The sequence below is a fragment of the Scardinius erythrophthalmus genome (assembly GCF_964197995.2).
Source record: "Scardinius erythrophthalmus genome assembly, chromosome: 5".
Classification (NCBI taxonomy): Eukaryota; Metazoa; Chordata; class Actinopteri; order Cypriniformes; family Leuciscidae; genus Scardinius; species Scardinius erythrophthalmus.
Window position 1 is genome coordinate 52,388,555 of NC_138225.1, and position 26,041 is coordinate 52,414,595.

Genomic DNA, 26,041 nt, shown 5'->3' on the forward strand with positions numbered 1-26,041 from the left:
GTTCACCATATTTGTCATCAATAAATATATGTGTTCACACTGCTTTTGCTTCCTATCTCATTCATTATCATCACAGGGACTTGAGACCAACTAAACAATTTAATTACACTTCAAATATCTTTTTTCCGAAGGTGGTTTCTGTCATTTACTGTATATTTTATCACGCTGTTTTTTTTTTAAAATAAGTTTGTTTTTAGTTAGTTAATTGATGCTATAAAAATGGTGGTGTGACGTCATGATTGACAGCTGTGACTGACAGGTTCTCTGAGCGAAGTAGTCACTGAAGCACCAACAGAGATCTTCGGAGAACTGAGGAGATTGGAGCTTTAAATTTAATATCTAAATTTCTATAATTAATTATTTCACACCGAGAGTGAGGGCGGGGCCTTGATTTCACGGCTTTACTTCCTGCTCACTACTGTGCAGGTCTGGTTCGGAAATCACTACTTGAGACTCAAGTCCCAAGATGTCAGCGCCATATCGGGACACTGGTGGCTTCAGGGGGCCAATGTTTCGAAAAAAATTGAATTTTCCTCGGGCGCCGCCATTGATTAGCAGCATAGATTATGCTGTTAGCATTCTATTGACTCCCATTCATTTTGGCGTCACTTTGACAGCAAATAACTTTACATCTGAGGCGTTTAAAGACATTTATTTATTTCTAAAGAAACACGAAAATGTATAAAAGGCTCCATTACCTTGTATCTTACATTATGGCCCATAGAAGCAGTTTTGTAAAAATAGGCTAACAATTGCGTCATAACCACGCGACTCTCTGTCGCACAATAGAGAGATTACCGTATGGACAGGAGGAGAAGCTTGCGGGCAATCGGGGGGACATGGAGGCAAAATGACAAAATAATTAATCAGAATACTTAGCAAAAGTTGCTCCTGCTCCTCATGGACAACTCCTACTCACACTCTCCGTCTCTGCAAGTTTCGGAAGGGAATGATTCAGATTTCTTTTGGCACAGCTACTAGAAGACAGACGGGCTGCTCATGTCACATCTACGTCGTCAAGCTCAGTTTGAGTCTGCGCAGTCGCTCAGCCATCAGGAACTGAGAGCTTCTAATTGACTTCACTTTTCTCTGTTGAATCCAATGGGGTCGCTGTGTCCATTTCTTTTACTGTCTATGGGCGGCTTCCCTTCTCACCAATGGAAGAGAGCGAAGGGTCGTCGTCCATTTTTTTTTACAGTCTATGGTTCGTACGCATGGATCAGAGTTTGTGTGCAGGTGCGGAAATTTTCCCATCACGTTTGTTTTTATAAATCACAACTTATGCATCAGAAGTGGCGTACGCCTCTTTTAGGGCCTCTTTTGTGCGTACGCCTCTTTCAGGGCCTCTTTTGTGCGTACGCATGACGGTTATAAATTCGGCACGCATGTGATTCGCGGATTAACTGCTAAATTTAACCATCATAGAGTGAAAGTTTGTTCGCTGCCTTTGATATCCCACAATCCTGTTCTTTCCATTCTGTGACAGTTGAGCTAAAAAATAAAGACAGCGTCTGAAAGAGAGAGAGAGAGAGAGAGAGAGAGAGAGAGAGAGAGAGAGAGAGAGAGATTGAGGCGCGTTTCAGACATGCTTGAACACTGAATTGAATCCTCTTTCGCGTTTACTTGCGCTTGAACGGACACACACACATAATTATGTAAAAATTCCGGCAAGTATTCTCTCAGTTATGTCATTAGTGAACAGTTGAGAAAGAACCGGATGTGTGTCAGTGTATTCGGTTCGTGCATTCTGTCTTAAAGTGACAGCAGCCTAACATTCCTGCTGTTGTCTGTGTCATTAATGTTAATAATAATAAAAAAACATCATTATCATCATCCACCATGTTCAAAAGAAAAGAAGATAGTGAAAAGTTATGTGCACCCCTGCGCTATAAATGTACATAATTTTTTTTAACAATGAAAATATAACTTTGCTAGATGTACGATGTTAATAAAAACGTGTCTCACAGTCTGCGAAAATTGTGCCGCATTAAAGCGAGAATGTCATGCATCAGTTCGGCCGGCAGCTGAATTGTTTTGGACAAAATCTGAATGTCTCTATCAATAATTCCCTTCAGAGAGATGGGTTGCACAGACTGTGGCAAGCCATTTTGACTTTTATTCATTCACAGGATATGAACTCTGTCTTGATATTAACAATTCAATTTCCACTAGAATTTTTTTATTTTTTATTCTTGATTTCAACAATGACATCATCACTCGCAGAAATACAAATTCTTGATATCAAGAATTTAATTTCAACTAGTAAAAACTATATATCTGTAATTTTTCACTATATAGTATCACCATAGGCTGCCATTCAAATTCAATTGTTGATATATAGAATTGAATTCTTACCAGTTGAAATTCCAAATTCTCAGAAATACAATTATTTCTGATATAAATAATTAATGGTTACTACCACGTATTACAACGTAATTACTGATATGAAAAATTATATTTAAGAAATGCATAGCTGATATGTTTCAACTAAGAAATCAATTATTGATATCAAACAACTGAATTTGAATGGCAGCCTAGAGTGAAAAATCCAAATTCTGATATCAAGAATTAGTATTTTAAACAGTGAAAATGTAATTCTTGATATCGATAATTCATATCCTGGGAATGTAAATGTCATAACGCAAGTTGCAATACACAGACAGCAGGCTCCAGTGATAATGCTGGAAATTTAGATTTTCCCTCACAAATGCGAGTTTCCATCTCACTAATAGTCCGAAGTGCGAGAAAAAGTCAGAATTGTGAGGTTCCCTTACGAGAACGTTCTCTCGTACTGCGTTGAAAACGCTGTGGGAAAACTCCTTTTCTCGAGAATATTGAAGCCTTTATTTTAAAACGCATTGCTGCAGCACATGCGAGAGCTAGAAGCTCGCGTGAGTGTGCTGATTGGCTTGTGCAAAGCAACTGCACGAACCAATGGCGGAACAGCAGAGGAGCGTGAGCCAATCGGGGCGCTTGGCACTCTGCCAGAGTCAAGCGCGCGAAACTGCACGTGACAGAAGAGTATAAATACACAGAGAATCCGCGATTTGACAGATTTTATCTCCTTCAGCTTTCGACTCACCTCGTCGCTGATTCTCTCCGAGTGAAGCCGCTCGTCGTCGAACAGCCTTCCAGCGGAACTGCTTCGCATCCCGGCGTCTGCCAAGCTGAGCGTTTCCCTGTGGCATCCGACGAGTATCCTTTTTCTAACTCAAAAAGAGCATTCTAAGAGAGCAAATCGCTGTTTTCACAGCGTGCGGCGTTGTTGCAAATGCCGCTCACCGTGTGTGACTCATGCGGGGTCTCCCTGCACGCCTCTGACACACACTCTCTGTGTGTTGCCTGCCTCGGCCCTGAGCACGCCGAGGCAGCGCTCACTAAAGGCGGCTGCCTTCACTGTGACGGAATGCCTGTTGCCACGCTCCGTGCCAGATCTTCCGCCGCCTCGCTGAGTGTTCCCGCCCACCTTCCATCTTCGGCGCCCCGTGAGCCCCGTAGGAAGAAGCGGCGCGACCAGAGGCCTCCTGAACGCGCTCATCTGGATGAATGCACGCCGGGTCTCTCCCCGCACGCTTCGCCCGCGCCTTCATCTCCAGTCCTGTTCTCACAGAGCGACCAACGCCCCTCTTCTGAAGCGGCAGGTCTCGTCTCTTTCGGTTTGTCCGAAGAACTGGACGACGCTATTTCTATGGCGGCATCTGAAAGTGAGGAATGGTCGGGCTCCGCGGACCCCGCCCCCCTCTCTCAGCTGGATCCTGTTGACACTCGAGCGAGCATCGACGCCGAACTCTTCCGTGTCATGTCTCGCGCTGTCGAAGAACTGGGACTAGACTGGCTTTCCCCAGCTGAGCCTACCAAAAGCCGCCTCGACGAATGGTACCTGCCGGGGCGCCAACAGGCCCCTCGTCAACGTGCCGCCCCCTTCATGCCCGAAGTTCATGATGAGCTCACTAAAAGCTGGCGCGCGCCCTTTTCAGCGCGAACGCGCTCTTCAGCTTCTTCAACGCTCTCCTCTGTCGACGGCGCTGAAGAAAAAGGGTATGTTTCTCTACCTCCTTTAGAGGAAGCGGTCGCTGCACACTTATGCCCTCCCACTGCTGGGAGTTGGAGGGCTAAAACAGTGCACCCCTCTAAGCCGTGCAGGACCACTTCGGCTCTCGCCAGCCGCGCTTATGCTGCCGCCGGCCAAGCCGCCTCTGCACTCCACGCTATGGCGACCCTGCAGGTGTTTCAAGCTAAGCTCCTCCGCACTATGGACGAGTCTGGCCCGGACCCAGACACCTTCAAAGACCTCAGGAGTGCTACAGATTTGGCGCTGAGGGCCACAAAGACCACCGCGCAAGCACTGGGCCGCAACATGTCTAGCCTGGTTGTCTTAGAGCACCACTTGTGGCTCACGTTAACGGAGATCAGGGACGCTGACAAAACCGCCTTCCTCGACTCTCCAGTCTCTCCATCCGGTCTCTTCGGCCCTTCTGTTAATGGCTTCGCTGATCGCTTCACGGAGGCTCAGAAAGCTTCAAGTGCTATGAGGCACTTCCTGCCCAAACGCTCTAGCTCGGTCCAACGGCGCCCCAAGAGCACGCCGCGACCAGAAAAGCCCGCGTCTCAGGTTCCCCAGCCCCTCCCCGCGGCTGACACCACTCGACGCCTGAAGCCTGCAAAACGATTCCCGTTTCCCAGGCGCCAGGGCCCTCGACCGAAGCTGACGCTCGACCTCGAGCCCAAGAAGCTGTCCTAACCGGCAGGAAAAGGGGTCTATGTCCCGCCGCGGCCGGACCAGCCCCGAAGATCGCTCGAGTGCTTCTCACAGCTCCCTCTTCAGTTCAGGCGGCTGGAGCAGTTGTGTATGCAGACAATGGGCCCGTCACGTGTTACGCACCCCTGCACCCAAACGCTGTTTTAACAGCGACCCACACAGAGCACAAAACGAGCAAAATTTCTCCCCTGACTTCATATCAGTTCGAGCCCCCGTCTCCGGGCGTTCCAGATATAATGATGCCTCTGGCTCTTCGGGCTCTAGCTTGGCAGGCTATCCCAGGAGTTTCAGAATGGGTGATAAACATCATAAAGCGCGGCTACTCGCTTCAGTTTGCACGCAGACCCCCGCGCTTTCGCGCTGTGGTTCAAACCTCGGTCAGCAGCACATTACGTCATGTCCTCCGCACCGAAGTATTAAGTCTGCTAGCAAAAGGGGCTATCGAGAGGGTTCCCCCCTCTCTAAGCGAGTCAGGCTTTTACAGCCGTTACTTTCTCGTTCCAAAGAAAGACGGCGGCCTGAGGCCCATTTTAGATCTCAGGCGTCTGAACAAGGCTCTCATGTCACGGCCGTTCAGGATGCTCACGACCAGACATATACTGGCGCAAATTCGCCCAGGCGACTGGTTTTTCTCAGTAGATCTGAAAGACGCTTACTTTCACATTCAAGTGAATCCCCACCACAGGCCATTCTTGAGATTCGCCTTCGAGGGGCAGACATACCAGTACACGGTTCTACCGTTTGGACTGGCTCTGGCACCTCGTACATTCACGAAGTGCATGGATGCAGCTCTCTCCCCCCTGAGACAGCGGGGAATGCGCATTCTAAACTACCTCGACGACTGGCTCATTCTGACTCAGTCAGAGGCGGAGTCACATACTCACAAAGCCTGGCTCCTCAGCCATCTAGAGGGTCTAGGGCTCAGGGTGAATTTTTCAAAGAGTATTCTGTCACCCAGCCAACGTATCATGTTCCTGGGGACAGTATTCGACTCCGTTCTTATGAGAGCATGGACCTCCCCGGCCTGTGCTCTATCGATTCAGCGGCTCGCCGCATCGTTCACGAAGGGCTCTCATGCACCCCTCAGAACGTTTCAGAGGATCCTTGGCCTTATGGCCTCAGCATCATCAGTACTCCAACTAGGCCTACTGCGCATGCGTCCTCTTCAGCTATGGCTAGCACCTCGGGTGCCACCCCGCGCCTGGCACTCAGGCCGATTGACTATCAAGGTGGATCAGCGCTGTGTTCAAGCCCTGGCCCCTTGGACGAACGCCAGCTGGTTTCAGCAGGGCGTGAGTATGGGGGTGGTCTCCAAGAGGAGGATGATTTCAACAGACGCTTCCAACTTAGGTTGGGGAGCCCTGTACGAGGGCAGGCCTGCCTCCGGCCTCTGGTCGAGCTCGGAGAAACGCCTACACATCAACTGCCTCGAAATGAGGGCAGTTTTTCTGGCCCTGAAAACCTTCCTCCCATACCTGGCTGGACACCACGTATTGGTCTGGACGGACAACATGTCAGTGGTATCTTACATAAATCGCCAGGGCGGCCTCAGGTCCCGCAACCTGCTTGCCATAGCCACCCAGCTACTGTTATGGGCTCACACCAATCTGCGCTCGCTCAGGGCAGCTCACGTGCCGGGCACGTTGAACACGGGAGCAGACATGCTCTCTCGGGGCAGGGTTCCCCCAGAGGAATGGTCTCTCCACCCTCAGACGATTCTCCTGCTTTGGGAGGTCTTCGGGAAGGCAGAAGTAGATCTCTTCGCCTCAGAAGACAATCGTCACTGCCCAATCTTCTTTTCAAAGAGCAGGGATGCATTTGCCCACGACTGGCCCAGCCTTCCCCTCTATGCTTTTCCTCCGGTCTCAAAGCTCCCTCAGGTCATCGAACGGATCAGAGACACGAAATGCGCAGTGCTCCTGATAGCTCCTCTATGGCGAACCCATTCTTGGTTTCCGGAGCTGATACGGCTGTCTGTGACAGACCCTTGGCCAATCCCAGTGAGGCGCGACCTTCTGGCTCAGGCCAGCAGGACTATATGACTTGACTTGACTTGAGCAGGACTATATGGCATCCCCGTCCCGATTTGTGGGCCCTACACGCTTGGCCACTCAACGGGTACCCCAGGACCTCCCAGAGGGCGTCCTGAACACGATCAGGGAAGCTAGAGCTCCGTCTACCAGACGCCTCTACCACCATAAATGGTCAGTGTTTTCCAGCTGGTGTTTAGCTCGAAACCTCGACCCACACACTTGTGAAATTCCAAGAGTGCTATCTTTTCTCCAAGAGATGCTGGATGCGGGTCGATCCCCCTCCACTCTCAAGGTATACGTAGCAGCCATTGCTACACAGCATGTTTTGGAAGCAGGAGCCTCCTTAGGAAAATGCAACCTTATAGTTCGCTTCCTTAAGGGCGCCAGAAGGCTTAACCCGCCTCGGCCGCCATCTGTCCCAGCATGGGACCTTTCTTTGGTTCTGCGGGCTCTTAAGGGACCTCCCTTTGAACCACTTCGGTCAGCCGACCTAAAACCTCTCTCCCTGAAAACCTCCCTGCTGTTGGCACTGGCGTCAGTCAAGAGAGTAAGTGACTTACAGGCGCTCTCTACTAGCGCGTCCTGTCTGGAATTTGGCCCCAATGACTCTAAGGTCATCCTTAGGCCAAGACATGGATATATTCCTAAGGTGCTCTCAACTCCGTTCAGAGCCCAGGTTATTTCTCTGTCAGCTCTTCCCACCTCAGAAGAGTTCAGTGATGTTCTCACACTCTGCCCTGTCAGAGCTTTGAGAATTTATTTAGAGCGTTCAGCCTCTTTCAGACAGTCTGAACAGCTTTTTGTTTGCTTCGGGGGCCGAACCAAAGGTCTTCCTGTCACGAAGCTCACGCTGTCCAGGTGGATAGTGGATGTCATCGCTCTGGCCTACACCTCACTGGGCCTTACATGTCCCATAGGTGTTAGAGCTCACTCCACGAGAGGCGTCGCCTCGTCGTGGGCCTGGTCAAGTGGTGTTCCTATCGAAGACATCTGTGCGGCGGCCGGATGGTCCGTCCCGTCCACATTTGTGAGATTTTACAACCTGGAAGTTCCTGCTCTGCAGGCACGAGTTCTCTCTATCTAAGCTCTGGCTCTGCGGATCCAGGCTGGTTTTGACATTCTTTCTGTCACACTTGTGCGACGACCGGCTAGTCTGTTTCGTCCACATTTGTGAAACATTACAACCCAAAAGTCCCTGCTCCGCAGGTACGAATTCTCTCTAGCTAGGCCCTGGCTCTATGGATCCAGGCTAGTTATGAAAATGTCTATGCAGGACGTTATGCGGCGGCCGGCTGGTCCGTTCCGTCCACATCTTAGACCTCTATGGTACCTGCCTTATAGGCATGAGTAGTCTCTATCTAACGCTGGCTCTGTGGACCCAGACTAGTTTTTGACTCAGACACTGGTTGTCATCTCGTGTTGTGGGATTCTTAAGACTGGCCCTTGGCCCAGCTTTATCTGTTTGGATATCTAAGGGCCCGAAGATTCGGTCTCTTTATCCTAGGCTATTCTGTACTTCCTGGAACTCGGTGAGTCAGATTGGCCAAAGACGACAAGCACGGCGTTTTAAATAGTGTTCCCACAGCGTTTTCAACGCAGTACGAGAGAACGTTCTCGTAAGGGAACGTACTTGGTTACTTACGTAACCTCGGTTCCCTTAGAGATAAGGGAACGAGTACTGCGTTGCCTTGCCGTGCTATTGTCTCTTATGGCAGGTGTCTTTTCGCTTCAGTCGATTTAAACCTGTCAAATGGCGGATTCTCTGTGTATTTATACTCTTCTGTCACGTGCAGTTTCGCGCGCTTGACTCTGGCAGAGTGCCAAGCGCCCCGATTGGCTCGCGCTCCGCTGCTGTTCCGCCATTGGTTCGTGCAGTTGCTTTGCACAAGCCAATCAGCACGCTCACGCGAGCTTCTAGCTCTCGCATGTGCTGCAGCAATGCGTTTTAAAATAAAGGCTTCAATATTCTCGAGAAAAGGAGTTTTCCCACAGCGTTTTCAACGCAGTACTCGTTCCCTTATCTCTAAGGGAACCGAGGTTACGTAAGTAACCAAGTACGTTTTTTTAGTGTCTTAAGCTTCCATATTAAGCTTATTCTAGCTCAACTACACTTCCCACAATAGCCTATAGATGTTCATGCGAAGAAAAAAACATTCGTGAGTCCTTACCTAATATTTCACTGTAGTAATTATCCAAACTCATCGAGGCCATCCGAAACCCGATGGAATAAACAACATAAATAATCATATTTTTCACTCTTTCCATGAAGCACATGTGATCTGTCATCACCGACGGAGGAACCGGTACATAAGAAGGCGGTGAGGGCATCTGTCCACACATCCTCTCCATGGAAAACCCGAGTGAAAACCGTAGACGAATCTCTGCCAGTAAGTCGCTGCATATGAACATGGGATCATAAAAGAGAACATCAAACTTTACATCCCTCAAGCGCACGATCAGCGCGTCATTACGCAGCATGGAGTCGCACACGGTGCGCTTAAATTCGTTCACTTTACCCATCAGGTCCACGATCTGGAGACCAATTGTGACCATGCTTGGTGTGGGGTACTGCATCCAGATGTCAATCAGCTGTTCGCTCACACTGGGCACCTCGTGCGCCTTCGGAGGCACGTCAAACACCAGGAACGGAAACCTGTCCTGCGCTGTGAAGTTCACGGTCGGCGAGGCAGAGCTCACTAGAACTGTCACACTGTGATTGCGGTTCAGAAGCTCTTCCAGAATGTTGCACATGTTGTGCCAGTGGCTGTATTCTCCCAGCAGCACGAGCACATTGCCACCGTGCGTAAAGCTCACGTCAGTCAATAGGAAGATTAAGAAAAGTATGCATGACTTTCCCAAACAGTGCATGGCAGAAACGCTCGTGAAGACGCTCAACCACTGTTTCCGCTTAGCATCTGGACGATCTGGACTGAGAAGGTGAAGAAGAAGGTAGGCATATCCAGGAAAGAAGGTTTAGGGCAAAGGGCGGGACAGCAGGACTTTGGAGGAAAGTGGCGTCACGTAGGAGTCAGGAAAACGTACTCGGTTACCTAATGTAATCTCGGTTCTCTCTAGAAGAGGGAACGAGTATTGCGTAAGTTGCTTACGCTACGAGGGAAAGTCTTCTTTCTTCGAGATCTGAAGCCAAAAATTATCCTTAATTTTGTATTCATTGTCAACGCAGTGCGGCAGCCGGCAGACCAAGGCAGGCTGTATAAGCGTGCTCATTGGCTGCTCGGCGGCAACTGCTTAAGCCTATCAGTGAGCCTCGTGAAACGTGGCCTCCAATGAGGGCGCTTGGCGCCCTCCACACCCTTCTAACTGTCAAGATGGGTGTGGCCAGTGTGTATATATTGAGGGCTCACAGGCTGAATATCTGGTTTTCGTAGTCTGAAGCGCAAAAGCTCGTGGCGCGACACGGCAGGTTACGCAATACTCGTTCCCTCTTCTAAAGAGAACCTAGGTTACATTAGGTAACCGAGTACGTTCTCTTACGAGAGGTTCTCTCATATTGCGTAAGTTGCTTACGCTACGGGAACCCCTTGTCAACGCCGTGCGCGCCGAGCATCCAGCACATGAATCCCAGGGAGACCGGGGAAAAACATTCTGCTGGAACAGGTGGCCGGTCGGAGAGTTGGGCCAACACAGTACAAAGCACTTCACTCAGTGTATAAAATAGAGCGGTGTGGCCTGTCTTTAAGTATATATCAGTGCAAAACAGTGGGGCCGGCAGCGCGAGCCTACACAGTACATAAGCACACATTAGGGTAAGAAAAGAGCGGCATCTTCGTCTTTTACGAAGAGAATAACCCCCCGCGCAACAGAGTGGAAGACGGGCGGCCAGCAGCACGGGCCAGCACCAGTAAACAGCGCGTAACGGGGAATGAGAAACAGAGCGGCCCAGCCGGTCTGAGTATAAAACACTTCACCCTAAGTACCATACCAGAAATATCGCCAGCATGTGAACGTAGTCTGCACATAAGCGACTGGGACACAAGCGACACCATACAAATATCGTGGATAGAAATTCCACTGGACCAGGCCCACGAAGAGGCAATGCCTCTAGTAGAGTGGGCTCTGATACCCAGAGGGCACTGCAGTTGTTTGGAGGCAAAAGCTGCTGCAATCGCGTCCACTATCCACCTGGACAGGCTCTGTTTCGAGGCGGCGAGACCCTTGGTGCGTCCGCCGAAGGAAACAAAGAGCTGCTCGGAACGCCTGAAAGCGGCGGAGCGCGTGATGTAAACTCTCAGCGCCCTGACAGGGCAAAGAAGGTTATCACTGTCCCCATTATTGGATGCTGGCAGAGCCGAAAGGGAAATGATTTTTGCCCTAAAAGGGATTCCAATCGCTTTGGGGATGTAACCGTGTCTCGGTCTGAGAATGACTTTCGAGTCGTTCGGTCCGAACTCAAGACATGCAGGGCTAACAGATAGCGCGTGCAAATCCCCCACGCATTTTACTGAAGACAGAGCTATCAGAAAAACGGTTTTGAGCGACAGGTACTTTAAATCCACGGATTCAAGCGGTTCAAAGGGAAAAGCCTTCAGGGCCTCCAGGACCAAGGACAGATCCCAAATAGGAACCGAGGGGGGCCGCGGGGGATTCATCCGTCTAGCTCCTCTGAGGAAGCGGATAATAAGCTCGTTCCTTCCTATTGCCTGGCCGCGCGTCGTCTCAGCAAACGCTGCAATAGCCGCCACATGCACTTTGAGCGTGGAAGAGGACCTGCCCTTGTCCAACAGCTCTTGTAGGAAGGAGAGCACCCATGGGACCCCACATGCACGCGGATCCAAGCTCTTAGTAGCGCACCATTTAGAAAACACCGACCATTTAGATGCGTAGAGCCGTCTCGTGGAGGGAGCTCTAGACTGCGTGATCGTGTTCACGACCCCTTCTGGCAGGTCAACGGGTATCCGTTGATTACCCATGCATGCAGAGACCATCGTTCTGGATGGGGATGCCAGATCAATCCACCGGCTTGAGAGAGGAGATCCTTTCTCACCGGGATCGGCCATGGGGATGAGTGCAACAGCCTCACTAGCTCTGGGTACCAGGTTTGGTTCTCCCAACGCGGGGCTATAAGAAGCACTGGGTGGTGCGTTTCCCTGATCCTCGTAATGACCTGTAGTAACAGGAAGATCGGGGGAAAAGCGTACAGCGGGAGGCTGGGCCATGTCTGGGACAGCGCGTCCTCGCTTTTAGAGAAAAATTTCGGGCAGTGAGCGTTGTCTCTCGACGCAAAGAGGACGACCTCCGCTCTGCCGAATAGGCGCCAGAGAAACTGGACTGTCTGGGGGTGCAGGGACCATTTTCCCGGGGGAATGATGTCTCTGGACAGTCTGTCTGGACCGACATTCAGGTGGCCCGGCACGTGCGCAGCTCTCAGCGAGCACAACGAGCGGTGAGCCCACACGAGAAGGCGTTCTGTCAGCTTGCACAGGTTCCTGGATCTGACACCGCCCTGTCGGTTCACATAGGATACCACGGACATGTTGTCTGAGCGGACTAACACATGGTGATCCTGTATGAATGGGAGGAAGTGCTTGAGCGCGTTCTCGACCGCTATCATCTCCAAACAGTTTATGTGGAGGCATTTCTCCTGGTCTGACCACAGACCAAAGACCGGTCTGCCCTCGAAAAGAGCGCCCCAACCTGAGGTGGAAGCGTCCGTCGAGATAACTTTGCGGTGTGAGATGGCTCCCATTGTCACTCCCCGCTGGTACCAGTCGGCCGCTAACCAGGGCTTCAGTGCTGAAACGCAGCTCTGAGTCACTCTGATTCGAATGCCGCCGGAAGCCCAGGCTCTGTGAGGCACTCGGGCATTCAGCCAGCGTGGTAGCGGGCGCATACGTAACAGACCCAGCTGAAGCACTGCTGCAGCTGAAGCCATACAACCCAGCATCCTCTGAAATGTCTTGAGAGGTGCGGTGCTGCCCGGCTGGAAGGACGCGGCCAGGTGTCGAATGCAGCGCGCGCGTTGTGTCGACAGGCGGGCCGTCATTGCCACAGTGTCCAGATCCAAACCCAGAAAAGAGGTTGATTGACTGGGCACTAATGCGCTCTTGGTCCAGTTGACCGTGAGCCCCAGGCTGTCCAGGTGGCTTAGAAGCACTGTTCTGTGGGTGATGAGTTCGGCCTCTGACTGTGCTAGAATTAGCCAATCGTCGAAGTAGTTCAGAATTCGCATTCCCCGACCCCTCAGGGGAGCGAGAGCCGTGTCCATGCACTTCGTAAATTCGACAGGCCGAAAGGCAGGACGGTGTACTGATATACCTGACCGTCGAAGGCGAATCTCAAGAATGGCCTGTGACGGGGTATTATCTGGATCTGAAAGTACGCGTCTTTTAGATCGAGAGATATAAACCAGTCCCTCGGGCGAATTTGCGCGAGAATTTGCCTGGTTGTGAGCATTTTGAACGGTCTTCTCATAAGAGCCTTGTTCAAACGTCTTAGATCCAAAATTGGTCTGAGAGCTCCATCCTTCTTGGGAACGAGGAAATAACGGCTGTAAAAGCCCGACTCGCTCATAGAAGGGGAAACCGGTTCTATAGCCCCTTAGCACAGAAGTGTAGCTATTTCTGCTCGAAGTAGATATGCTACTTCTCCATTCACTCTCGTCTCGGTACGCGTCTGAAAGCACAGGGGGCGGCGAGCGAACTGCAGAGTATAGCCCTTTTTTACTGTGCTTAGCACCCATTCTGATGCGCCTGGAATAGCTTCCCACGCTTTTGAGTGTGAAGCCAGGGGCAGAATGGCCTCCGGGCTCTTATCGCCGTGCATTGCGGGCTCGAGAGCTCGAAATGGAGGGGTGGGCGCAGCGCGCGCGCTCTTGGTGCTTAGATATGGCGGATCGCACGCAGCGATAGCTGGCCGTTTTACACACAGTGTCCCGGTGGCTTGGACGGGGAACATATAGTGTGAGGCGTGAGGGTGGCATCGGGGGCGAAATGTTCGTTAGTATGTGTGAGCGCTCGAGGGCAGGCACAGGACTTACATTTAAAACATGACCGGTCGTGAGAGGCCGTGTGACAGAGTGGGCAGTGAGTAGGTGTGGGCACGGTGAGGTGGACATGTGACCTACTTTTAACACTCGAGCGGCTTCTGCCTGCTTTATGAGAGTGGGCTCTGTGAGAGACACGGGATTTATAGTGCTTGTGTGCAGGGGTGAACACGGAAACGTGGGGACATTCACTGCATTTGAAACACATACGGCGTGAGCCGTGCAACCAGACATTATGCTCATTTGAGATTTCTCTGGGTCGCCGTGAGAACGGTGGTTGCGCGCAGGCGAGCGGGTAGATATACCGGCTCGTTGACTGCGAGGTAAACATCTGCAGTAGCCGTGGCAACGGGGACTGACAGAGCGTGAAGCTTTGACAGTGGTCCAGCCGCAGCGGGACTTAACCGTCTTTTCCTCCCTCGTGTTTAGACACTCATAAGTACTCAAGCACCATGAGTAGGAGTGGTACGAGAGGCAGGTTCGTTTTCTGTATGTAAGAAAAACTGGCCGCGAGCTCAGAGAAGCGAACAGCATACATTTTTATCTGCCGCGAGGGCCGGGATCGAACACGGGTCTCTAGCGCGAAAGCCTATGATTCTGCCACTGAACCACAGGGGAGAACACATTACCTTTCAGTTAGCGCGAGGATATAAGAGAGCGACCTCATGTTTGTTTGCAGGCGTGTATAAAAACAGGCTTGTTTACTGCAATAGTAATATTTCCAGCTGCCTGAACTTAAGAGGGGACTGAGAAATGTGTGAGAATTGGCGGTTTGTCCGGCCACAGCGGGACTAAAACACTCTCTCTCCTCTTTTCGCTGGTGAGTGAGGCGTGCGCGCTGAACGTTGCTCGTGACCGTCCGCTCTGTTATCCCTTGTGAACGGCGCAATCTGCGCGGCCCAACAAGGGGGAGAGCGGGTTCGCTTTCTGTATGTAAGAAAAGATGGCCGCGAGCTTGGAGAAGCGAACAGCATAAATTTATAACTGCCGTGAGAGCCGGGATCGAACACGGGTCTCTGGCGCGAAAGCCTAAGATTCCGCCACTGAGCCACATCATGTCTTGTGGCGGCATTTGCTTGCAGGCGTGCGTGTATTTATAACAGGCTCGTATACTGCGATATGAACAATTCCAGTCGCCTGAACTTAAGAGGGGACTGAGAAATGTTTGAGAAATGGAGGTAGGTCTGGCCACAGCGGTACAAAAACACTCTGTTCTCCTTTTCGGCGCAGTTTGCGCGGCTTGAACAGAGGGAGAAGAAGCTCGCTCCGAGACCGTCCGCTTCTGCCATCCCTTGTGAGCGGCGCAGTTGCAGGACTCGAACAGAGGGAGGATGTCAATCTCATTCGCCTCATCCTCTGACGCGGCGGCGGCGCGGGCGAGAGCTGGCGGTTGAGCGGCCTGGAGGGGGGCGGAGAGGGTGAGAGAGAAGCTCGAGGGAGAGGTTCCGGCGAGCTCCTCAGTCACATCAGTCTCCGGTGGTCTCTGCGAGCGGCGCTTCTTCTTGCGTGGCCTGGCAGGGACAGGCGGAGCGACAGCTTGGTCGAAAACTTCAAGTCGAGCCCGCAGGGTCGACATTGAAAGTTCTTCGCACTCGGGGCAGCCGCCCGTAGAGAGTGCGGTGGCAGCGTGCTCGCGGCCCAGGCAGAGAGCGCAGATGAGGTGGCGGTCTCCGTTGCTGAGCGGGGCGCAGCACGAGCCGCAGGAAAAACGAGGCATTTTGACAAAAACGCCTCGTGCTCTTTTAGAATAGTGAGAGAAAGTGTGTGTCGCAGGGCGAACACACACAGCAGTAATAAAAGGATATGTCGCCGGATAGCGTAGCAGGCACGGATGGCTGAAGGCGGCCGGCTTCCTCAGGCACTGTCTTAAGCTTGCTGGTCGCTGGTTTCAACGGGGGCGGCTCTCAAGATCCAGCGATGCGTAGAGCTTCGCTGAAGACTAGAAAATCAGATATTCAGCCTGTGAGCCCTCGTTATATACACACTGGCCACACCCATCTTGACGGTTAGAAGGGTGTGGAGGGCGCCAAGCGCCCTCATTGGAGGCCACGTTTCACGAGGCTCACTGATAGGCTTAAAGGGTTAGTTCACCCAAAAATGAAAATTCTGTCAGTAATTACTCACCCTCATGTTGTTCCAACCGCGTAAGACCTTCGTTCATCTTCGGAACACAAATTAAGATATTTTTGATGAAATCTGAGCCATGTCTCACTCCTCCATAGGCTGCTATGTGACCGAAACTTGCTGGCCCAGAAAAGTTATTAAAGAGATCGTTAATATAGTCCAAGTAACTCCAGTGGCTCAATCTTAAGTATATCAAGCGACGAGAATACTTTTTGTGTGCAAAAACAAACAAAAATAACGACTTTATTCTACTATTCATTTCCTTCTCTCTGGGCCTCGTAGTGTTTTTGCACTGCGCGTCTGTGTTGCACGTCATCACGCATCACACACATGACCGGCGTCGGCCAATAGTAAGCCTACGTGGTGACGCGTAACACAGACGCGCTGCGCAAAAACACTACGCGAACCAACTAGAGGTCCAGAGAGAAGGAAATGAATAGTGGAATAAAGTCGTTATTTTTGTTTGTTTTTGCGCACAAAAAGTATTCTCGTCGCTTGATATACTTAAGATTGAGCCACTGGAGTTACTTGGACTATATTAACGATCTCTTTAATAACTTTTCTGGGCCAGCAAGTTTCGGTCACATAGAAGCCTATGGAGGAGTGAGACATGGCTCAGATTTCATCAAAAATATCTTAATTTGTGTTCCGAAGATGAACGAAGGTCTTACGCGGTTGGAACAACATGAGGGTGAGTAATTACTGACAGAATTGTCATTTTTGGGTGAACTAACCCTTTAAGGAGTTGCCGCCGAGCAGCCAATGAGCACGCTTATACAGCCTGCCTTGGTCTGCCGGCTGCCGCACTGCGTTGACAATGAATACAAAATTAAGGATAATTTTTGGCTTCAGATCTCGAAGAAAGAAGACTTTCCCCCGTAGCGTAAGCAACTTACGTAATATGAGAGAACCTCTCGTAAAAGAACCAAACCATCACTACATGAAAAAGAAGTGCGCTTAATTGTATTGAATGTGAACTTGTAGGCCTGCATTTAAACGTATTAAATAACTGTACTTGCCGACTATATATTAATAAAAATGAAAGGTTAAGTGTAGGCTACATAAAGAGAGAATGTACACTTTCACGACTCGTTGATATTTTTAAAAAGTGCACTTTGTAATAATGTCAAAAAGTTTTACTTTAAAGCATGAAAAAAAAGATGATTAAAACATGATTTAAAATGTACTTTAAAGTAGCCTACACTTATTTTGATGTGTCGACTAACATAAAGTGACATTATGTAAAGTACTTGATTATCATTTTAACTGTATAGTGTTATTCAATATTACATTTAAAGTTAATATATTTTAAAAGTATAATTGCAACTCATAATTACAATCGAAATCTGTAAATACAAATAAATTTGAATATGTGACACAAGTTTCAATATAAATGAATAAAGTATATTTCAGTTTACCACAAATGCTTGTTGGTACCATATTACAAAGACAATAGAAGTAATTCGCCTATGAAATTATATGTAATGATATACTTAAGTCCTAAGTTTGTTAAAAAGCACTCTTAAGTTCAGCTAAGTGCATTTAATATAATTTTACACTGTAATACATTTACATTTAATTGCAAGTAACATGCAGAACTCTCAGAAATCACTAGTCAGTTTGCACTTTAAGTACATTTCCATTATAATTACTAAATTACTAAAGTATGATAACATGTACTTTTTCATAAAGATTATTAAATTAATAAACAAAATAACCATAAAAAAGAAAATAATAAGGATATAACCTGGAGGGACCTGAGCAGTTTGAGGATAGTGCCACCTACAGGTCATGAAAAAGAAAAAGAAAAGAAAAAAGCTATTTTTTGCCTATAACTTGGGAAAGTCCTAGTCGAGACCAGACAGAAGGTGTGTGTGGTGCAGGCTTTAGTGTGGAGCAGATGAGGGTAATTGCTGGCGGGTGTGTGCAGGTGAGAGTCAGAGAGGATGATGGGAACTGTAGTGTGACAGGTGAATCATGACAGCATCTTAAAGACACATGGTGAAAATTAATGCTCTTGATAACTTTGAAAAAGAAAGAAGGCAACAAATGGAGGGAACGGCCCATATAATCCTCTGATAATGTATTGTAGTTTGCCGGATGTACTACTCAGTGCACTTGAGGCTGAAATCACAGCATGGCAAAGTGCACATTATCAGTGGTTTTATGTTTCTTGTATTGTGTGTAAAGGTTGTGGCCATTCAGAATGACAATTAAGTTTTATAAAGAATAAGGGAAGCTATTCAAAGGGGTTTGGGACTCTACAACCTTCTAACTCATGTTGTTCTTTTGCTTATTAGGACTTTGACTAGTCTGTAGAATATAATACTGTTGAAAGTTCTTGCCAGAAATGCAAGTTTAATTGGTCATCCATAATTTGTTTAATTGTTCATGTTTTTTTATGTTTAAGACCATTTGTAAACACTTTGTATAATCCGGTTATATGCGCAAGTGTAACATGACACTGATTCAGAACACAGGAATTAAGAGGCGTGGCTCAAAAAAGAAAAATCCCGTGTTTCACAACTTTTTATACGGAAAATGCATTTACATCTTTCACCCGTTTGGATTACATGTTTTTAACGTAAACTAAACTTAATGTGACACGTTTGTCAGATTATTACTAACTATGTGCATCTATTTGATTTTATTAAAAAAAAAATCAAATTGTCAAATTGTTTAGAATCAGCATTGTGAAAACAATTAAATTTACCCATTTAAAAAGAATGAAATATGGCTATAGCTGAGAAACAAGCAACATTCAGTTAAAATGAATGAGATTGAAACAAGTTAAATGTATTGATAAATATATAAATCCGGTGATTGAGTATTTAAAACACTTTTGTTTATTACTACAATTACAGAAATCTTACCTGTTTCTTGTTTTATTTATTTATTTTACTGATAGGGAAATCTAACAAAAATTAAATAATGCTCATTTAAAAAAGCATTACTTTACTAACACAATAATATAAGAAAAGAGGAATCACTTGCAGAGCATTAAAAAGGAAGCACAGACTTATTACGTTGTTTTGTTTTGGTATCTGATTAGGTTTCAGTTTTAAAAGCAATACATAAAGGTACTTGGTTCCTAAATTTGCTTTTGTGAATATTCTCAATTTTTCATCAGATTCGGTTATATGTAAAAACTGTAATCCAAATGGGTGGAAATTTTACATGCAATTCAAATACATGAATCTCACACTGAGGCCTATTATCTGATGTACACCAGATAAAACATTAATGAAGAGGCAACTTATTGTATTTAGAAAAATAAAGCAATGCAGTCCTGCCACAGAAATTAAATGCACGCGTACTTACCCAGGATGTCTGTATAAAAGTGTTCCCACTTTGATTTAGTGACTAGATAAAACAACAAATCCTGTCCGGCATAGAACAGCACATTTTTCAGTCTCTGCATGAAACTCATTTCATCTGTATACTCAGAGCCGATGCCAGGGACGTAGGATGGCGGAGCCGGCAGTTGTGCGCAGAGTCTCTCAAACGTGTTACCAAAGGAAAACCTGAGACTGAGAACTAAAGGTAAGTTCAACTTCTGGGCCAGCAGCTCTCCACACAGGAAGAGAGGGTCAGCCAGCAATGCGTCAAACTTCTCTTCTCTCCACTTCTCGATGAGGTCTTCTCTGGCAAAGACGTGAGTGCACACGGCCCGATTCTGCTCTGATCCAACGTCAATCATCTCCTTGACCTTCAGTGAAGCCTTGATGAAGTTGTCGTTCGGTAGATCATGAGTCCAGTATTTCAGCATCCTTTCCATGTTCTCCAGGATGTCCTGCTTTGTGTGAGGAACCTGTATTATCTCCACATTGTAGCCCTCGGATGGAGTGGTTTTGACAGACGGTGTGGCCGTGTGAGTGACCACTGTGATATTGTGTCCTCTTTCAATCAATGCGTCTATGATGACTTTTACATTGAGCCAGTGGCTGAATTCGGCAGGCCAGACGAGGATCTTCCCTCCTGACACACTCAGCAGGTTCAGGTTCAGAAGAACAAGCAAAAGGAAAAGACCGGTGCTCCTTCTGGGACTCATGACAGCGACGAACAAACTCCTGCGCACAGTAAGCAGGAACAAGCATGTGGAGGAGGAGCTACTGATCGGCAGCATGGAGACGTTAGTTTTAAAGAAATAGTAGGTCATTCTATGAAAATGGTGGCTTTTTGAACAGAGAACTTTTTAAAAATGTAATTTTTTTTATACCAAAACTTATAGTCAGATAATAGTTAACCTCTTAACATTATAAATCAACTTAAATGACAGCTTAATGTATTTTTATATTTTTACTACATTACATTAAACAAGTAATAAAAACTCAGTGAGTGTTTTAGCGCAATTTTCTCACGTCATGGGATCACAACATAAGAGATAGTAAATCTTTTCCTGGATTTTTTTTGTGCGTTCCCGAGATTAGACCTTTCTTAACATAATGCCGAAAACCCGAAGTCTCTAGGTGGTCTGGTTGAGGAGTAGATAGAAGTGCAAGATTGGTGCGCACAGACAGAACAGAAATCATGAGTTAACAATCACAATTTTGTCCGGTGGAAAATTGCGCTAAAAATGCTTGTGCTGCTTTTTTGTCACTGGTGTTACCTATATTTTAGATGACAATGATGAATAATGAATAATGAATAATTTGACTTTTTAATTTGCATACATAATCAAAGTAGGGCTGTCAAAAGATTAATCGCGATTAATCGCATCCAAAATAAAAGTTCGTTTTTAATAATATATGTGTGTGTACTGTTTATAATTAAATTTGTATATATAAATACACACACATGCATGTATATATTTAAGAAAAATGTGTTATTTATATATAAAAAATATATATATTTATATATAATATAAACTATATAAATATATATACAGTATATGTATGCAAATATTTCTTAAACATGCATGTGTGTGTATTTATATATATACAAAATAATTATACACAGTACACACACATATATTATGTAAACACAAACTTTTATTTTGGATGCGATTAATCGCGATTAATCTTTTGACAGCCCTAAAGACAGAAAAAGTTAATGTAATATTAAGAAACTGTCTTGATTAGTAATAATTTACTTTAAACAGGCATGTGTAAAGTTCTATTGTGTGACATTTTTCTATTTGTACCATTGTGTTTTTTGTTGTAACATTAGAAATAATTGAGGTTGAGTGATCAAAACTGAATGATCATATCCTTAAAATGCTTACTAATGAATGCAGCAACAGGTAGGTAGATACAAAAAACATATTCTATGAAACTGTAAACATAGAATGCCAGAAAACCAATATGCCATGTGGTGGTAACACCAGTGACGCAATGTAACACCAGTGACGCAAAGTGAAACCAATGACAAAACATAAGATTATTTCAAACAATTTTTTATACATTTATTATGAAATGCTAACAAGTCTTTATTAATATAATTGTTGAGGCTTTTATGAAACCTTATGTTGAGAAAAAAGTTAGTGGTGTTATTGATTGTCACTGGTGTTATCGTCATGTCACTGGTGTTACCAGCAGCAACAGTAACACCAGTGACGATAACACCAGTGACAAATCTGCAGACAAAATGGCATATCTAAGATGGCGGCCACAGTAGCTCAAACCACACTTCTTAAATTGGTAAATAAATCACTTAATCATGCAATTTGAAAAATTATATTAATAAAATTTCCTTTCCCCTTACTATAAACTGTAGAACACATAGGCGTAATTTGCGGGTGGGACGGGTGGGACATGTCCCCACCACTTTTTGCTAAGGTCGATATTGTCCCCACCACTTTTGAAACATCTCGCGCACGAATGTACAAATACAAATAAATAAACATCTCCAGTTAACTAGCAGAGCATTCATTTAGTTCGTTTGTAAGCTGAACCGCTGAAATGTGTTGTTTTTGAAATCAAGTGGTCAAAGTGCTCGTTGCCGCAGCGATCAGTGGCGCTGATACTGTATTCTCTTGTGGCTCGCGCACAGTCTTCACTCGGACGCGCGCTTCAATCCGTTGTGGAGACTCTCTATTCGTTCCGGTGAAATTACCAAACAAAATGCATACAAACGTATGCTTGCCTGATATACAACCACTGATAAACATAATCGGTTTTAATGACAAGAGAAAAAAAAAAATTAGAACCCACAACCTCTGACACGCTTGGCAAAAATTCTACCACTGGACCACATTTTTGTTATGGATTTACTCACACCAACATATCAAACCTCATTAAACGACAAATTAAACCCATGCACTATTTCAATCGATTGCTGGACATCGTATTGTTATTGTACATACATCGATTTATGATTTAGCATTCATAACCCCCCCCCCCCCGTTTAAAAAAAAAAATAAACGTCCCACCCACTTTTTAAAACAAAGTTACGCCACTGGTAGAACACCAGTGACACATCTTAAGTCCTCGCATGAAATTATCAAATTATTTATCAAATTGCTAAAAGATGAAGAGAGAGTGCACACTCACCATGTGCTTTTCAAAACAGCCACGCCTACAATGAACGTTTGACCCAGAAAGAAGTTGTGGTGTTTTTTATAAATTGTAACACCAGTGACATGAAATTGAGGGACAGATATTCCCTGTAAATTATTTATAATATTTAGTTGATATTTTAGTTTTTTAAGTAGTCCACTAAATAACTATACTACTTCCCTTTGTATTATGACATTTAAAGGGGGGGGGGGGTATATTTTTTAACTCAAACTATGTCACTAAACCACGACTCCTGACCCGAGGGACAAGCCAATTTCATGGTACTGACCGTGTTCTACAATATATATAAAAAATGGTTTGCAATATAACTGTCTTACATATGTTTTATTAACAATAAAACACTTCAATTAAAACAAAAAACATATATTTTGAGTCATTATCTAACACTTTTAAGTGTTTTTCTTGGTGGTTGAGGCCGGGACAGGAAAGCCACCATTTTCGTAGAATGATTATGTCCCTCTGTTAGCATCTATATTCTCATTGCCTTCATAACATCAGCTTGCTTGTATATTTGCTTATAAGTTAATTTTTCTTTCACTTTTTATATTTTTTCATTTTACTTGCAGGGAAATCTAGCAAATATTAAGTAATGCTCATTGAAAAACACCACTTTCACAATTATATAAGAAAAGAGGAATCACTTACAGAGCATTAAAAGGAAGCACAGACTTATTACGTTGTTTAGCTATAAGAATTGTTTTGGTATCTGATTAGGTTTCAGTTCTCTTTCATCATCTCGTTTCGAGATCCACCTATGGGAAGGGCATCCGTACCTGACCTCTGCAGAAGCATCCAATTGCACCAAGTCTGGCTAACAGACAGAAGCGCGCAGCCAATGCCAGGTAAGGCCACACCCCTTACCTAGGCATATAACTTCTCCGCGCGCTGCTATTCCTCAGTTGACATTCGCTTCTCGCGATCTCTGCACTGACACAGTTCGGTTGGATTAACGTTACGCTGCTCACTTTCGAGTCTTCAGGAGGACATATCGCCAGATCAGCCTCCGCCAGACGTGAGTGACAGTCGTTTCATCAGCCTATCCGCTGTGTTTTTTGCATCCGGAGCCGCCCGCGCTCTCTCTGTCCTTCACCTGCTCCTCCTTACATGGCTGCCCGCCACGGATTTTTCCGAGGTCTTCGCCGCTGGCCCACCCATGGCTATGTGACTGTCTAAACCGTGACTGTGTGGTTCTCTCATCGCCGCTAAGGACCCTCTCCTTCTGCGCGGTCTGCTTGGGCTTTACACGCTCAAGAAGCTTTGAAGAACCCGGAGAATTGCGGTCATTGTAATTGCTGTCCATGTAACGTTAGCTTTTACTAAGCCGGCTTTTAGTTGCACGACCCAGCGCGCCGTGCTAGGCCTTTCTGATTCGGATGGAGGACACGGTGATGATGACGCGCTACCGGGGGACTCCCGGAGCGCCACCTCTCTAAAATAAAATATTTGAGCTGACATCAGCCTAATCCGCATTCCCTGAAGAGGACATCTTCGCGGGAAAACCTCACTCTCGTTGACGAACCGGCCGGTTCCGATGACGGGGATGACGCGGTCCTTTTAACGTTCACTAGGCTAGCGCTCACACGGCTTTGCCTCAGTAACGTTACATCCTCCTGAAGTTTGTGAGCGAGCGGCCGTTCGTCTCAAAATTGTGTGGCCAGCTCCACAGGAGGAAACAACTCTTAAAAACGTTTTTTCCAGCGTTCGCGAAGCTCATAAGCACGGCTGGAGACTAAGTCCCGCTGGACTGTTAACACGGTCTCACGGGCCTTGATGTGTTACGATTACGTGTTGAGGCTTTCAAATTATGCCTTCCTAGGAAGGCGGCCCCGAACGCAAGCGGCCTGACTGTTGTTCGACCGTTGGGAGTATCGAGCCCGCTTTCACGGGCCACGAGCCCTCCGGATTCTCTCCCGGTCCCGGAACCCCTGTCCAAAAGACACAGGGTCTCCCGCGGACGGTCGGTTAATCCCGTCTCGTGGCTGCTCAGCCCGTGTGTTTAGTGATGCTGTCGTGAGGAAAATTACATAAGCAGTGTTACCACACCGACACTTGGTTCCCCTCACCCAGTTATTAAAGGGTCATTTCACCCATTTGAACATTGTTTTTTATTTAAAGTGGGTCATATATGTAGTCGAAATGTAAAATAATTTTTGAATTTGGTGCCTTCGTGACCGAGAAAAGACAAAAAATAACTTCAGAACGCATTTGTATGAAAGACAACAACTCCCACAATGCACCACATTGCACAGCTCCGCAAGCCACTCCCACTAATCCAGAAAGCGCATATCTGCCTATAAGAGAAATCACTCTTCCGTCTACAAGGCTAGCTACTACCAGAGCTTGAAATTCATTTCACATTCACACAAAATGTCTAGTTAGTTGGCGAACTCATATAGTGCATTACTCCTCGTTTGTATTTCTTTCGAAAAGGTTAATTATTGCATGGTACCTGGATGTTCAGTCAGAACATATGCGGTGCGAAACTAGGATAGTTCTCAACACAAACGTCCGTGTCCTCGTCTGATTCAGAGATTTCGTCCAGGAGAAATTGTCATCGTTGAAATTCTTTGCCGCAGACGGACTCTATCTCTGTGTTCGTAGCGGTTCGTAGCTGCATAGTGAGATCACCGGCGCCACCAGTCCGCCCTAACTCGAGCCAGTCCGGGCTCCTCGTCCGCGGCAGGCAGGTCTTCTGCCTCGGCTGCTCTTCGCTATAATGCGGCTTGTAAAGGTAGCCACAAACACCTGATTCAAGCATCAGACTTCCGAAATCCTCTTCTTCTATATCATATTGAGCACTCTCCTCCGCTATTGTCATAACTGTACATCTGTCTCCACAGCGCCTGTTAGCTTAGCTTCAAACAAGATGGAGGATATTGCTTTCAGTTTCAGAGCGTAAAGTCCCACCCACTGATCTGTAATAGGTCTGTAGCGTGAGCGCGCCCCACCCTGGGAAAGATGAGAAACTAGTGTCTGTAGTCTTAACAGAAATCCCCCCCCCTAACACTTCCTCCTACAATGACGCAAAATGACGATTTTTGCGTCATTGTAGGAGGAAGTGTAAGAGGTAAATAACAGATTTCTCCCGTCTCAGGGGAAAATGAGAGAGTGTTGCACGACCATTCAATAGTATGACTGGGTTTCTAACAATGCAAAGCTTAATGCAAATGGGTGAAGTGTCCCTTTAAAGGCTTCGGCCCCAGTGTTTTCCCAACACAAAACACACACATTACTAAACAACACTAGGGCTGACTTCTAATAGTCGAGGATTCGACGATTCGATTCGGAGAGGTCTGATTCAACTATGAACCTCATAGTCGAATACATGGGCGTCAGTTTGGTTTGAAATGTGCTGGGGACAGAGACGCATTCGCATTTTCAGAAGGGCTGGGTACCATTTTTATTTTATTTTTTTCGCTTTTGCGCAGGTCATGTTTTGAAAGACGATGTCCTGTAGCTTACTAATGTAAATAAATAAAAATGTATTCAAAAATCTGCTTCACGTTTTCAGCAGGGCTGCGGAGCCGCTGTGAGTTGACTCCACACGGTTTTCATGTGCGTTAAAAAGCTTTACGTGGTTTAATGTACCTAAACAATGATTACC

The 26,041-nt window shown here is 46.6% G+C and overlaps 1 protein-coding gene across 1 annotated transcript in view; it reads right to left on the reverse strand.

Moving 5' to 3' along the window:
• Positions 1 to 19,994, reverse strand: part of LOC308690849 (UDP-glucuronosyltransferase 2C1-like) — a 33,858-nt gene extending 13,864 nt beyond the window's left edge. Inside the window, exon 1 of the mRNA XM_081365585.1 lies at positions 19,241 to 19,994. Coding sequence (XP_081221711.1) covers positions 19,241 to 19,970 — 730 coding nt within the window. The 5' untranslated portion in view covers positions 19,971 to 19,994. The remainder of the gene's footprint in view (positions 1 to 19,240) is intronic.
• Positions 19,995 to 26,041: the final 6,047 nt, after the last annotated feature.